The sequence below is a fragment of the Psammomys obesus genome, unplaced genomic scaffold, assembly GCF_907164565.1.
Source record: "Psammomys obesus unplaced genomic scaffold, mPsaObe1.curated_primary_1811, whole genome shotgun sequence".
Taxonomy (NCBI): Eukaryota; Metazoa; Chordata; class Mammalia; order Rodentia; family Muridae; genus Psammomys; species Psammomys obesus.
In genome coordinates this window covers 447,797-463,562 of record NW_026590172.1, presented here as the reverse complement: position 1 = coordinate 463,562, position 15,766 = coordinate 447,797, and the positions used below count along the sequence as shown (strand labels likewise).

Here is a 15,766-nt window from a genome sequence, read left to right as displayed (position 1 = left end):
TAAGTTTTCTGCTCTTTACTAAATAAATATTCTCTTCACAGAAATTAGCCTAGAGCTCATTGGTGTTCAAGCAGAAGGGAACAGGCATCAGGGGAAAGGGAGGCATTTCCCTTCAGCAAGAGGGCAGGACACAGCAGGCAATCTGCAAACGTCTAGGATGGTCCCTCTGCTCTCCAGGCAGGCAGGCTCCTGCCTTCTCCCAACACAGCCAGTCTGGCAGCTGGGCCACAGGCTCTTTTCCTTTCTGAGGCTGGTCACAGAATGAGCTGGGTTCCTGACTGCTCAAACTACTCATCGGCCCATGATGATGTTGAGCTCCTCTTCCTCCTCCTCTGTTCCAGATGCTTCCTCGGAGCTGCTGGCATGCTGTTCCTGGCACTGACTGGGTTCTGTAAGCACAAAACATTCAAATCATAAGCAGACAGATTGGACAGAGAGTTGAGGGGATTCTAAATGAGGAAGAGGTATAGACACTTTACCTATAATCCCAGCACTTTCAAAATGGAGGCAGGATGAGAAAAAGTTCAGGGTTACCCTTAGCTACATAGTGAGTTTGAGGCCAGCCTGGGCAGTAAGCCCTGTCTCAAAAAGAGGGTGGAGACCTGAGGGCATACTTCTTTCTGGGCAGAAGCAGACAGGAGCCAAGGGTGGCCTTTGTGCCCACCAGTGCCCACGCTACTGTTTGGAAGACCTGCCACAAAAGCAAAATGTACTGCTCTCAGGTCACCCCAGCCTGACCCAAAAGACCTGGCTGTGCCCCTCAGAACCCAACACCCACACACCAGGCCTGATGAGTGCATGGTCCCCACCATCGACAGCACACCTACACTGGGCACCAGGAAAGATACCAGGTGTTTCACAGCTCCCACTGGGCTGCCAACCTCCTCTGCCTAAGCCTCAAGTTCTCACTGCAGATGGCAAGACCATCTTCTAAACCATGTACCAACAAAAGCCCATGAAGCAAAGGGCTGTGCCCACACACCAATGCTGGCCTCCCAGCTTTCCTCAAACATGGCCTAGGGACCTGCTTCTGATACCCTATGGGCAACTCTTCAGCTTCTAAATATTCTAACCCTGCTGCTAGCACTACGGCACAGCTACGCTGGCCCAGAGAACAGCACAGACAACTTGTCCCCAGTCCCTCCTTTGTCCTGGGAGCATGGGTGTGGGTGGGAGCTGGCTGGAAAGAGGTTGGGGAAAGCCTCAGCACAGGGGCCCCAGCTGACTCACTAGGGACTTTTTAGGGCATTGAAACTACTTTGTATAATTTCTCGGTGTATTCATGATACTACGCATTAGAAAAACCCATGTAACGGGGCTGGAGATACGGCGTAGTTCGGAGCGCTGGGTGCTCTTGCACTCCAGTTCCAGAGATTTTCTTCAGTTTACCACTGGCTGCAACTGAGGATGACAAGGTTTTGGCTTTTGTTTTTTCTCAGATGGATCAGACAGGAAACAAACAAAACAAAATGAAACAAACCCTAACCCAAACCAGAGCAAAACAGCCCCCGCCCCCAGTACTAAGGAATTGCAAGGTCATGGGGAACTGCCTGTGACTCAAGGCTGTGGGTGTGAAATTATTGTGGTGCTAACATCAACAGGGCACATGTATGAAAAACTGAAAGCAAGGAAAGAGCAGCGGCATGTTGGCTACTATTTTCAGTAAGGGTTACGGGTCACTATCAACTGGTCACTATCCACTCCACTTTAAAGATTCCCATGCCAGGATACAGTGGCTTCATGATCACAGGACACGAAGAACAATCCACTACATTTACACCTGTGGCTCAGAATGTTGGTCCAAAGCACACACTAGGCGCCTCTAGAGCACCTCTAACTCAAAGGGAATTCTGTGCCCTTCTGATTACGGGACATCTGGCAACGCCAAGAGATATTTTAATGTAATGATCAAGAGGAGATGCCTGCTTCTGATGTGCTAGCCAGCAGCTGAATCCTCCAGACAAGAGAAACCCAGCGCAGGGTGCAGCCAGCACTGAGGCTGGCAGAGAGCTCTAGCTGTGCCCAGTACAGAGCCTTAAGGTCACCCCAGGTTCCCTTGGAAGGCAGCTGTGTTAAGGAAGCAAAACAGTGGTTCAGACACATCACTGGTGAGCTCAGGGACTCCGAAGGATACAAACTGGCTTTCACTCACACTCAAGTCCCACGCTGCAGGATGCTGACTGAGTCACTACCCAGCACTGAACACAGCCTTAGGCTGGTGCCCTTCCGTGCCCCCAACCTTCTCTTTAAGAAGAACCAAAGAAGTTCAGCAGGGGTCCCAGAGTGTGCTGGGGCCACCTTGTGGCACACCGGGCACTCCATTTTATGTTCTATTCATTTCAACCAGGAAACTGGAAAATCTCTACTCTTTCACAAAATGGAAAATAGTCAGAAAAGGCGAGGAGAAAGGCATGCGGCACTGCCGACAAGCAGCAGACTGACTTCTGCTCCTAACAGAAAGCGCACACAACCAAGTATTTGGATATGCGCAGGTGGTCCACGTGCTGTCCCAATGACAGTGTTTGTTCAGTGTACTTCTCAGGATAACTTTAAGCTCTGACCCTCCTGCAGTCACCTCCTGAGTGCTGAGACTGGATGCCCATATCCAAGCCTAGTTTTTATGCAGTGCTGGGGATGGAAGCCAGGCTCCTTGCATGTTGGGCAAGCACTCTAGCAACTGACCTACACCCCTAGCTCAAGCACATTTCTCTTTTTTTTGAGACAAGGTTGCCCCCAACCCAAGAGAGGGTTTTTCTGTGTAGCCCTGGCTGTCCTGGAACTCACAGAGATCCACCTGCCTCTGCCTCCAGAGTGCTGGGATTAAATGCATGCATCACCACCTCCCAGTGAGACAAGGACTTTCTATGTAGCTTTAGCTAGCCAGAGATTTGCTTGCTCACTTTTCCAGCCTAAGTGCTGGAGTTAAAGACATGTGAAATCATGGCCAGCCCAAGTTTTGTTTATCTTTTTTTTTTTTTTTTGTGATGCTAGGTCTCACTATATACCTCTGGCTGGTCTGAAACTTACTATGTAGACCAGGCTGGACTTGAACTTACAGAGGTGGGCCTGCCGTTGCCTCCTTAGTGCTGAGATTAATGTGTGTGCTACCATGTCTGGCCCAAGTACTTTCTTAATACTGTTCCACTGTCATCATAACCATGTTGAGGACCAATCATCTTCCCAAACTGCAATGAAGCGATAAACACTTTCCATCGTGTGTCCTACATCTGTGCAACCATTACTGTGTCTATAAATCTGGTGCTCTGAGAACTGCACAGGTAGAACACACAAATGGAGCTATTCTCTCACTTTGGTCTATGCCGCTCACAGGGTCTTAATGTAGTCCATGCTGGCCTTGGGGTACACCCAGCTTTAAACCTGTTTCAAGCAGCCTTGGTGCTGTGCAGAGGCAGAAAGAGAAGCAAGGCAGAAGGCAAGAACCAACTCCTGAAAGCTGTGCCCTAACCTCCACATGTGGCTTGTGAGTACATACACATATCAGAATAAATAAAAGCAAAATAGCCCTGTGCTACACAATTCAAGGCCCACTGTGTTCAGAGAAAGACCCTCACTAGCACATAGCAACAACAAGGAACCTTTTCTCTTCCCAGCATTTCACAGTTCTGCCGAGATGAAGGCCATTAGTGCCCATGCTGCCCTGACTATGCAGCTCTAACACTGAGGCGGGCCCTTCTCTTTGCTGCTGGACTCAGAACAGCTGCCCTGGACTGATCACTGAGTGGCACTCTTCAGTCGTCCCTGGAGAGCACATAGTAACTTGGAGGCAGAACCACAGCTCACAGGAGGGCCAGAACCTGTTTGTTGCACACAGCCAAGCTAATGACCACTAAAAACAGAAACAAGAGCACAGCCTTACGAGATGCCATTCAAAAAGCCCAGGATACACTAGAAAATAAGTTGGCATCAGAAGAGCCAGAGAGCTCAACTGGTATAAGGCAATTAACAAAAATCAAGGCCCAGACAGACTAGGCACTGGAACTAAGCTGCTGTGCTGTTTTTGTCATCCTGACACAGGTCAGGGCCATCCAGGAAGAGGGAACTTCAACTGAGAAAATGCCTCCGTTAGATTGGCTTGCAGGCAGGTCTGTGGGCATTTTCTTTGTTAATGACTGATGAGCACTGTCACTCTGGGCAGGAAGTCCTGGGTGTGTAAGAAAGAGGCTGAGCAAGCTACGGAGAAGACAGTAGGAAGCACTCCTCTGTGGCCTCTGCACTGGTTCCCTGCTTGCGTTCCAGCCCTGACTTCCCTTCTTGCTGGAGCACAGCTGTGAGCTGAAGTAAACCCAAGCTGCTTCTGGCCATGGTGCTTTATCACACTACAGCAAACTAAGACAGCGCCTGGTTTAAACTTTCCAGAATGGAAGAGTGGCCTAGTCTTGGAATGAACGGGAAGGCAGTGAGGCATGGTGGCGCTGGCACACTCCTTTAACCCTAGCACTCAGGTGGGTCTGTGAGCTCAAAGCCACCTTGGTGTATATAATGAGTTCCAGGAAAACTGGGGCTACATAGAGATCCTGTCTTAAAAATAAAACAGAAACAAAAAGATATTTTTAAAAATGAGCTGGGTGGTGATAACACATGCCGCTAAGCCCAGCACTCGGGAGGCAGCAGCAGGCAGCTTTCTGTGAATTTAAGGCCAGCCTGGTCAACAGAACTATTTCCAGGACAGCCAGGGCTACACAAGAAACCCTGTCTCAACACCTCCCTACTTCCCCCCAAAAGAACGGGAAGGTAGAAATTGCAGGGAAGAAGTGGAAAGCATAAGTTAGAATCTAATGGAAGCTTTTAGAGCGTCCCTATAACGCATGTCACTAAAAAAAATTCACAAGATGTGATCAACCACAAAATGGAGACATTATGGAGAAAGACAGCCTGTAGGTGGATGATTGGGAACTACCCAAATGAACAGAAACAAAGAAAAATTGCCATCCAGTTTGACAAAATACATGCAAGAGTGAAGAAACATCTATGGAGGGACGCGCCCACATGCTAAGCCGACTGTGAAAGCAGCCTGTGTGCAGGAGTCCCCAGAGCAGCAAATGGTCTGCGAAACGGCAGGGAACTAGAAACACAAGCTGGACATACAGTGCACGTCTGTAATCACACAACTTGGGAGGTAAGGCAGAAGGGTCAAGAGTGCAAGGCCAGCCTGGGCTACATGAGACTCGACACCAAACACAAAAACGCAACAAACGATGAAACAAAACCAAAACCAAACTGATAGGCCTGGTAGGAAGGCTCAATAGTGAGGGCTCTGGCCGTCAAGCCTTGATCAAGTCTGATCCCTGGAACTCACATGGTAGAAGGAAAGAACCAGTGCTTGCGCTCAGGAGGTGGAGCCTGCAGGAGCAGTTCAGAAGTAGCCTTGGCTATAGTGAGGCTGAGCCAGGCTAGCTACATGGAGTCTGTCTCAGAAACTAAAAAACAAGAGGATTAGGAGAGGGATCTGTCAGCAAAAGCACTTGCCTTGATAGCATAAGGACCTGTGCTTGGCTCCTCAGCACCAACGGGAAAAGCAGGCATGGCAGCACGTACTTGCAATCCCAGCTCTATGGAGGAGACAAGAGGCTCTATGGGCTTGCTAACTAGCCAGCCTCGCCAAGTCAGTGAGAGACTGTCACAAAACCTAAGGCGGAGAGCAACTTAAAGAGGAACCTGACATTGTCCTGTCATCCATGGGCATATGCGCACATGCCCAGACACGTGTGTTTATGTGAAGCATACATAACCAACGGTTTCTGCTCCAAAGGCTGGGATAACCCTTCAATCCTTCCTCCTAGAAAAAGGAAAGCAGCAAGGCGGAGAGCAAGTGGAAGACACTGGACACACCTGAGGAGCACAGGCAGTGCGAGCACCGGGACATGGGGCATGGGGCAACGCTGGTAGCCAGGCACCCATTCAGCTCCCCACCAGCCTACTGTGTGGCAGCAGCTCTGCGTTCTGCTTAAGCCAGTCTGCAGTCTGGCTTTTTTTCTTTTTTTTTTTTTCCGAGACAGGGTCTGTCTACACAGCCCTGGCTATCCTGAATTTACTCTGTAGACCAGGCTGGCCTTAAACTCACAGATCCACCTGCCTATGCTTCACGAGTGCTGGGATTAAAGGCGTGTGCCATCATGCCTGGCTCATCCTGGCGGCTTTTTGACATATGCAGTTAACGAGTCTCCACAGCTACAGGTTACTGTCACCTCAGTGACAGTTACTGGCAGGCAGTGAGAGGACTATGGACATAGCTCACCTTCCTTCTGCTGCTTCTGTTCAAGTTTCATCTTCTTTGCCAGTAACTTCTTCTCCTTTAGCTTCTGGCTATACATGGAAGACATACAGAGTGGTCATCTCAGTGGTACATCTATTTATGCCATCTTCATAATGACACGTTACAGTAGCGGGGGCTAATGGGGGCCAGAGAGATGCCCCACAGTCAGAAGATCCTCAGTTCCCAGCATTCATATCCACATGCACAAACCATACAGATATACATGCACTTTAAAATACCAGCACTCAGGGAGGCAGAGGCAGGGGAATTGCTGTGAGTTCGAGGCTAGACTGGTCTACAAAGCAAGTCTTGGACAGCCAAGGCCAAGGCCTGTCTCAAAAAGCCAAAGCAAACAAAAAACCCAAAACAACAACAACAAAAACCTTTTAAAAAAGTGATTCTGCTAACCTATCATTAGCAATTGTTTTCACTGAAGTAAGTCAAGATCAAACTCTGAAAAGTAGACCAAGTGTGGTGGTTTATATCTACATTCCCAGCATTTGGTGAGGATAAAGCAGAAAAATTAAGAGTTCAAGGCCAGTTTGGGATACATAGTGAAACCCTTTCTCAAAAAAAATAAACAAGTGGCTAAAGAACTGGCCCAGCAGCCCAGAGTGTTTGCTGATTAATCATGAAGACCAGAGTTCAGATCCCAGAACCCATGCAACACATCAAGAATCCTGCAAACACCAGTAACTGCAGCTCCAAGGAATCCAATGCCCTCCTTTAGCTTCTGTGTATACAGAAGTGCACAAGTACATACACACTGACACTCACACCATCCTCTTGGGGGAAAAAAAGTCACACAGGAATTTCATTAGAAGAATTTCATAAATCCAATGTTCAAATGCAGAAAAATTGAGGCAGGGAGGATCAAGTGTTGAAGGCCAGCCTAAGCTTCACAGCAAGACTGTCTCAAAAGGCAAACACAAACAGCAGAGTGAGGGGAGACACAGAAACCCACATGGTCACCAAAGTTCCGGCTGCTACCTTTCGGAGCTCTGTAACAGGCTGAAGGAATACAAGGGCCAAGTGGCTTCCAGGGTATTACAAGAAAACACTCCTCAGAGTGCTCCTCATCTTGGGGCTTGCCTACCCATAGCCACTGCAGGTTAAAACCTTTTGTTACCTGTTTAGAGTTTCTTTTCTAAAGACTTATTTTACTTTTTAATTATGTGCCCGAATGTGGGTATGTGCACATAATGCAGTGTCCATGGAGACCAGAAGAACCCTCTTTCTGATACCCTCAGAGCCTCTGCAGCTAGAGTGACAGGTGGTTATGAGCTGCCCACGATCATGGGTGTGGGCACTGAACCCCAGGCCTCTGGAAGAGCAGTGGGAGCTATTTGCCACTGAGCCTTTTATTTACACATCTGTTGTGTGGGGTGGTATGTATGATGTGTGTGTGAGACTGGCACTTGTGTGGAAGTCGAAAGACACCTTTATTTTAATTTTTTGTTTGTTTTTGAGATAGGGTTTCTCTGTGTAGCCCTGGCTGTCCTGGACCAAACTCTGTAGACCAGGCTGTCCTTGAACTCAGATCTACACTCAACTTGAGGATGATTTTTAAAAACCACCATGCAGGTGCTGGGGATTGAACTTCAGAGCTACCTGCTAAGCCATGTCACCAAGTCTTTTGCTTTGCAGTTGTTTCTTGTGACAGGGTCTTGTCATTTGCCTCAGGCTGGTCTTGGGCTCCTGGTCAAACAATCCACCTGCCTTGGCCTACCTAGTAGCTGGGACGACAGGTTTTCACCCTAATAGTGGCTGTTAGTAAACTTTGGCCTACAAGGACTTGGTTCATTATCCACTATCCCTTTTCTCATTTCCAGCCTGCAGGCCTCAACGACCACCAGGGTAAAGCTCAAGCTCTTACCGCTTTTTCCGGCGCTTTGCAGTCTGTTCCTCTGCAGCAGTTTTATTCTTTTCTAGTCTCTTCTGAAACTCAGCATCCAGTTTTTGCTGAAAAAACAAACCACTGCCCCATCACTCAGACATACCCTGGGCTGGACAGGTTAAGTATAAGAGTTCAAATTCCACAGGCACACCACTAGGGGTGTCATAGATACGACCCCGGTCCCTAGAGCCACTTTAACCTTAAAAGATTGCCCCAGGCGGGACAGGTAATCAATACATAGCCCTCGGATAGCAAAATCACACTGTTCACAGAGACATCACTTATGCAAGACAAAGCCTGCAAGAAAAAATAGGGAGGGACCCTAGTGTGTCTGCATTCAATAAATGGCTTAGAGGGGAGAAAAGCAAGAGAAAGAACAGGGGGGTTGGAGAACAGGAGAAGGGAAAGAAGAGGGAGATGAGAGAGAATGATTTGAGACTCTTTGAGTGCAGGGAAGCTCTGGCGGCCTGTGCCTGAGCCATTAGGCAGAGCTCAGCAGAAGGAAGGGCTAGAGGACTGCAGTCCAGGAGTAAGGCCTGATGCACTGAGTAAGTGACTAAAGGGTTCATTCTAGAGCAGGGCAGTAAGGATGTGGAGGGGCTCAGTGGGCAAGGCACCTCCCTGTGTGCATAGCACTGTCCTCCAAGCCAGACAGCCGCCGTCCTTGAGTTCTTGTGCCAGCTTGTAAAAGATCACCACAGCTGGGCCTGATGACATTCACTCACAGAAAAGGGGACAGGAGGACCACAGGACCCTCATCTGAGTATCAAGCCACCCACACAACCACCTGTATACAATTCTGCCATAACTGCACATAGCCTCGAGGTCTTGGGGAGGGGCTAGAGCACATAAGCTGGGAAAGACAGGAAAGAAACTCTGCTGCTACAGGGAAGCCATCTTTCATACTGAATGAAGACTTTCCAATGCAGTGCTTTTGAATCACCCATGCTCCTATCAGTAACCCCTCACCATGTTCTGTAAGCCCCAGAAACTCATTGATTCCCCAGGGAGAACTCTGGGTTGTCACTGGGACCTTGGAGGGAGGGGCTAGATCTTTTCTAGTCCCCCCTAACCCTACAACTACTGAATCACCATGCAAGTGTGAGGACCCACAAAATCCATGGAAGAGGCAGTCTGTAATCCTGGGGACACCACACCTGGCCCTTTTTTTTTTTTTTTTTTTTGAGACGGGGTTTCTCTGTGTAGTCTTGGCTGTCCTGGCCTGGATTTAGACCAGGCTGGCCTCAAACTTACAGTGATCCACCTGCCTCTGGCTCCCAAGTGCTGATATTAAAGTTTGTGTCACCATAGCCAGTCTCTCTCTTTTTTTTTTTTTAAGACAGAGTTTCTGTATGCGGCCCTGGTTGTCCTAGAACTCACTCCGTAGACCAAGCTGGCCTTGAACTCATAGAAATCCACCTGCCTCTGCCTCGCAAAAGAGCTGGATTAAAGGTGTGCACCAACACCTGGCTGCACCTGACACTCTTAATGGTTCTTAAAGCACAATTTCTAAAGTAATTCTTAAATATTTTTAGATTTTATTTATTATTCATATAGTATTCTGCTTACATACACACCTCACACCAGGAAAGGGCACCAGATATCACTATAGACGGTTGTGAGCCACCATGTGGTTGCTGGGAATTGAACTCAGGACCTTTGGAAGAACAGCCAGTGCTCTTAACCTCTGAATCATCTCTCCAGTCCCTTCTAAAGCAATTCTTAAACTCTTATTAAAATCATCACCATCATCATCATCATCTATTGAAGTTGGGGATTTAGCTCAGTGGTAGAGTGCTTGTCTAGCAAGCACAAGGCCCTAGGTTCAGTCCTCAGCTCTGAAAAAAATAATAATAATAATAATAAACTATTTATCACCCAAAACAAAGAAATTAAGCACCAAGAAACTCAAGTCCTCTGAGCAGACAGTGAACACACACCACTATTTACACCAACCAGTGAACTTCATGAGGCACTCAGCCCAACAGAGGAGTCAGAAGGGACCCCATATGGTGTGGAGCCCTCCCTCGCTGTCCCATTACATGGCAAATGGCCTACAGAGAGGTGCCCTTCCATACACATCATTGTTCTAGAGTGAACAGACTGTAGTGTCAAGTCTGGCGCAGGGTCACTGGGTTCCATGGCTCACTGACCTTCTCAGCCATGGCATCCATGTAGTCTTGCCGCTGGTACTCTCTCCGCCGTAGATGTCTATACACATGGAACTCTCCACTGCCAGCCCCGGCACTGGAACCTACAGCCAGAACAGTTCAAAGTTCTAGATGAAATTCAGTTACTAGGTCTAGGGATAGAACACACTAGCCGAGCATTTGCCTGGGGGACACAGACCTTGAGTTTAATTTCCAAGACAACAAAAGAGGAAGAAGGGAGAAAAGAGGAGGACTTCAGTTACCAACAAGCTGCACTTAAACCAGGCAGATTAGAGCTAAGAACACAAACTGAAGGTACTGTATGTGCTGGGCCTTTCCACTTGTACTGTGACAAGGACAGTGTGTGGCTCATGTGGGTATTTGATGACTTATAGGGCACCAGCCATGAAGTCACTGAGAACCCCACTCAGTGGTGGTGTGTCTATAGTCCCAGCATTCAGAGGGTGAGACCGGAGGACTGAAAGCTCAGGGCCATCTGGAGCTACACAGCAAACCTTGACTCAGAACAAAACCAAACAAATGCTTTGTGACAGTAAGGGGGGAGCAGACTGTGGTTTGGTTAACAGCCATCTACAAAGGACTGTCAGCATCCCTCCATGATATCACAAGTGATGTGCTAGATTCCTAAAAGTTGAAAAAAACCTTTTGTGGGCTGGAGTGATGGCTCAAAGGTTAAGAGTACTGGCTGCTCTTCCAAAGGTCCTGAGTTCAATTCCCAGCAACCACACGGTGGCTCACAATCATTTATAATGGTATCTAGTGCCCTCTTCTGGTGTGCAGGACAGTACAAGCGGGCAGAACACTGTGTACATAGTAAATAAATAAATCTTTAAAAAAAATACCTTCTTGTAATACTGTAAGTGAAAAGTAGGTTAAAAACTACCTAAAATAACTATATAGAATAAAATAACTATATAGAAAGGTTTTTTTTTCTTTTAATTTTTATTAATTATACTTTATTCACTTGAAACAGTTTTTCTTAAAACAAATGTTTTGACTATAAAGAGATTCCGAAGGTTGCATCAGAATGTTTCATGTAGAATGATGGAATATCAGGTGGCTCTATTTACTTATTTATCTAACTAGAACTCACTCTATAGGCCACGCTGGCCTCAAACTCATACACATCTGCCTGTGCCTCCTGAGTGCTAGGGTTAAAGGTGTGTACCACCACCAAGAAGGTGGCTCCTTAAAAAAAAAAAATTAAGTTATGTGTACATGTGTGTCTGCCTGTGGGTTTGTGCACACAGGTGCAGGCGTCCATGGCGTACCCATAAATCCAGAAGAGGGTGTTGATCCTCCAGAGCTGGAGTGACTGGCACCTGTGAGCTGCCCAATATGGGTGCTGGGGATCAGACTAGGGATCTCTGCAAGTACACACTCTTAACTGCTCACTCACCTTTCCAGCCCCTAACTTTTATTGAAAGAGGTACTCACATGTAGTCCTAGCTGGCCTGGAACCCTCTATGTGGATCAAGAAGGCCTCAAACCAAAAGAGAGCCACTTGCCCAACCTTTGAAAGCTTGTATTCAAGTGCACACATTGTATACACACCCAACCCTTATAAAATGTTTACATTTAACATTTGTTTATTTATGGGGCAGGAAATGGTAGGACAACATGAAGTTGAGGTCACAGACAACTTTCAGGAGTTGGTTCTCTCACCATTTGGCAAGCACCTTTACCTACTAAGCACCTTAGCAGCCCAGCTCTCTATCTCTGAACTATTTGCTTCTCCTTAGTCCACTACATAACAAACATGTTTTCACTGAGAGAAAATTACAACTGGAGGCTGGTGAGACAGCTCAGCAGGTAAAGGCACTTGCTGCCAAGCCTGACAAACTGAATTCCATCCTGGAACCTACATGGTGGAAGGAGAAAACTGACTCCTCAAAGTCATCCTGACCTCCACAGGGTACCGTGACGTGCGTGTGTGCATGTGCACAAGCACACACAAATACGCAAATCTTTAAAAAGCCTAACTCTTCATTACAAAGAATGAGAAAACCAGGCACAGTGGTTGTGCTGTCTAGTTTTATGTCAACTTGACACAAGCCAGAATCATTTCAAAGGAACCTCAATTGAGAAAATGCCTCCATAAGATCTGGGTGTAAGGCATTTTCTTAATTAGTGATTGATAGAGAGGTGCTATCCTGGGCTAGTGGTCCTGTGTTCTGTAAGAAAGCAACCTGAGCACACTACAGGGAACAAGCCAGTACGGAGCACCTCTTCATGGCCTCTGCATCAGTTCCTGCCTCCTGCCCTGCTTCAGTTCCTGTCCTAACTTCCTTTAGTGATGAACAGCAGATATGGAAGTATAAGCCCAATAAATTCTTTCCTCCTCATTTTTCGGTCATGGTGTTTCATCGTTAGAAACACTAACTAGGACAATGGTGAAAGTGTGTGATGCCAGCAGTTAGGAGGCAAAGGCAGGAGTATTACGAGTTCAAGCACAGCCTGGCCCACATAGTGAGGCCTATCTCAAAAACCAAACAACGTGCTAGCATAGAGGAAACCTGGAAGATCTTCCCTGGTTAGTTTGTTTGCCTGACCATGTAGACCTTTACCCACTTTTTAAGCCTCTGAAAAAAATGGTCTAACCACAAGAAACAAAACTACCTAAGAATAAATGGGAAGACATTCTCTAGTGCCAACCATAAGACACAGCACTCCTCTACTGTAAAGACAAAAATTCTTCCTATCAAAGATGTAACCAACATGCACCAACAATCATGTTTTATATTTCCCCTTAAAAAATTATTTACACTCCCCCCCCCCCCCCCCCCAGATAACAGATGATACCCATGACATCTCGGACAAATTCTGGAGGAGGTCGAGGAGCCCATTCATTCATTTTCTCTGGAATTGGAACTGCTTTGTCCTGCAACAGTTAAACAGAAAAGTGTCTGTAAACATAAGGTCAATGAGGAAGTTACATCTCTTACGACTTAACACAAATAAGCAGGTTTCTCAAACCTGGAGCTGACGGAATGTTCTTCCTCTGCCCTGGGCTTACTTCATCCTATATACCATGGGGTCTGACATGGGCCACAGCTCTCTTATGCTACAGAAGTCTGGAATCTCAGTCAGTGAGAGGAGAGCCAACCTCTTTTATCAAAGGTATGAGACCTTGTCACCTGTTTTTACGAGGCCTGGTTGGGAGGTAAAGAATGACGTGTTTCAAATTTGTTGGCCAATACCAAAAACGTGAAGGCCAATAGGTGCTATTTAGAGGAGTTAAACACTTTTGCTAAGGCATCGGATTCTGTCCTTTTGTTGGCTTCTGAGATAGATCTCACTGGGTTACTGGTCTGAAACTATGTAGACCAGGCTGGCCTCGAATTTACAGCCAACTTCTGTGTCAGCCACCACAGTACTGGGATCGCAGGTGTGCACCAAGCCCAGCTTCTACCGCTTTGGTTCATATTAAAGTTAAAACGGAAGGGGCTGCAGGGCAAACTGGAATAGCAGCACGGGGCTGTTATCCCCAACTCGTTGAGGAGATAAGGCAAGAGGAGCCCAAATTTGAGAACTGCCTATACTACAGAGCTGATTCAGTAAGTAGCGTGGATAGAATGTGCAACGCCACAATAACACGGCAAAAAGGAACAATCTTAAAAAGGAGAGTACGAAAGGCTGCAGAACGCCTTCATACAGCTGCTCTGGAGGACAAGGGCAGGCGCGAAGCTCACTCTCTACGGGGCAGCCTGCTCCGTCTCAGGCTTGCTCTAGGGGTACTGAGTGTAGCATTCCCGAGTCTGGCAGATGGGCGGGCCGCAGAGCCCACTCCCACTCACCGGGTTCTTCATGAGCCGCTCCAGCTTGAGCTTCTGCTCCTCGGCCGCATTCTTGGGGATGACGAGCGTCTGCGGCTCTTTCTTGGGCCTGGGCGGTCTCACAGAGGTGGCAGCAGGACTCGCCATTCCAGCTTTCGTACTTCCTTGCGAGCGGCGGCGGCCGCGCGTCTTGATGACGACAGAGGGGCGTGCCAGCCGTGCGCCGGCACTCCCTGCCGAGCGCTCTGGCGGCGCGTGCGCACTCTCTCAACGTTGGTAGGAGGCGGTGCCGCAAGGCTAAACTGCCTGCTGACTGTTCATGGTGGCCTGTGATCATAGCACCTTAATTTCATTTCCTGTTTCAAAACAAATCAGGGCTGCTTGACTCTCACGTCCCAACGGGAAGAGGCGGCCTTTCATGATGAGTGGCCTGGCCCCAGGTGACCTCTCAGGTCCCCAAGGGCCTCGGGCAGCTTGCTTGTGGCTCCCAGCACGTCTCTTCCGGCTTCACTTGTTCCTGTGCTTTGTCTTGGAGAGCTCCTCTCCTCTACTTTTATTTATTTACTTACTTACTTATTTTCCAAGTGATATTTTTTAAAAGTAGCTCAGGCTGGCCTCGAACTCACAGCACAAAAACAATCCTAATTAAACAGAGAAAGAACTGACACCCACGGGACACTCAGATCCAGGGGTCTGTCCTCAGATTTTTGATGGCATGACAAAAGCCATGGTGGATGGGATGAGATCCTGGCAAGGCTGTTTAGATGCCCCCTCAAGGCAGAAGAGATTGTGCTCCTTGGTGCCAGCCCACCATTTCTTCACTTCTGTAGTCTCACAGGATTTAGACCTAGAGTACTACACGATGCCACCAGAGGGCAGCAAAATGCCACCAAGACCCGCTGGCCCCGGAAGGCCATCTACAATGCCTTATCTTCCTGGCTGGAAACTGGGACACGAACCCCAGTGAACAAGGGACCGAGGTGTGTTGGTGCACACCTGTAGTCCCAGCACTTGGGAAATAGAGGCAGAGGGATTAGGAATTTAAGGCCAACCTTAGCTGCAAAGTGGGCTTCAGGCCAGCCTGGTCTACCAGAGACCCTGTCTTAAAAATAAAAGGCTATGAGGAGTAGAGGGGAGTGGCGGGAGGGAGCCCCCTTGTGGAGGTGACTGCGGATGAACATTTCAGATGTATCAAGACGCTCCCATCCACAACTTTGTGCCCAGGTGTAAAGCGGTCCATCCACAAGTATCAATGGCTCTTATCAGCCAGCAGGGAAAATGCCTAGAGAAGACCTGGGATCTGCTCTGGATCCCAAGAAATGAAGGATGGAACCATCAGTGGAATAAGTGCTTAAAACTGATCAGGGGCTGGAGAGGCAGCTCAGCAGTTAAGAACATAAACTGCTCTTCCAGAGGACCCAGGTTCAGTTCCAAGCATCTATATTCAGTTCCAGGGGATGTGATGTCCTTTTCTGACCCATAAACATATGTGCAGGCAAAACATCTATACACATAAAACTTTAAATATAAATACATAGAGATTGTTCCCATTATTATGTGTCTCCCTGTGCATGTGTGTGTGAAAATACATACATTAGTGCACGTGCCAGCAGAGGCCACAGGTGTCGGATTCCCTGAAGCTGGACTT

The 15,766-nt window shown here is 47.8% G+C and overlaps 1 protein-coding gene across 1 annotated transcript; it reads right to left on the bottom strand.

Moving 5' to 3' along the window:
• Positions 1 to 14,290, bottom strand: Prkrip1 (PRKR interacting protein 1). Its single transcript, XM_055606620.1, has 6 exons — positions 14,140 to 14,290; positions 13,145 to 13,223; positions 10,325 to 10,425; positions 8,151 to 8,236; positions 6,257 to 6,324; positions 1 to 389 (listed from the first exon to the last, which is right to left on the bottom strand). Exons 1-6 carry the CDS (start codon positions 14,263 to 14,265, stop codon positions 292 to 294), a joined length of 558 nt encoding a protein of 185 aa, XP_055462595.1. The 5' UTR covers positions 14,266 to 14,290; the 3' UTR covers positions 1 to 291.
• Positions 14,291 to 15,766: the final 1,476 nt, after the last annotated feature.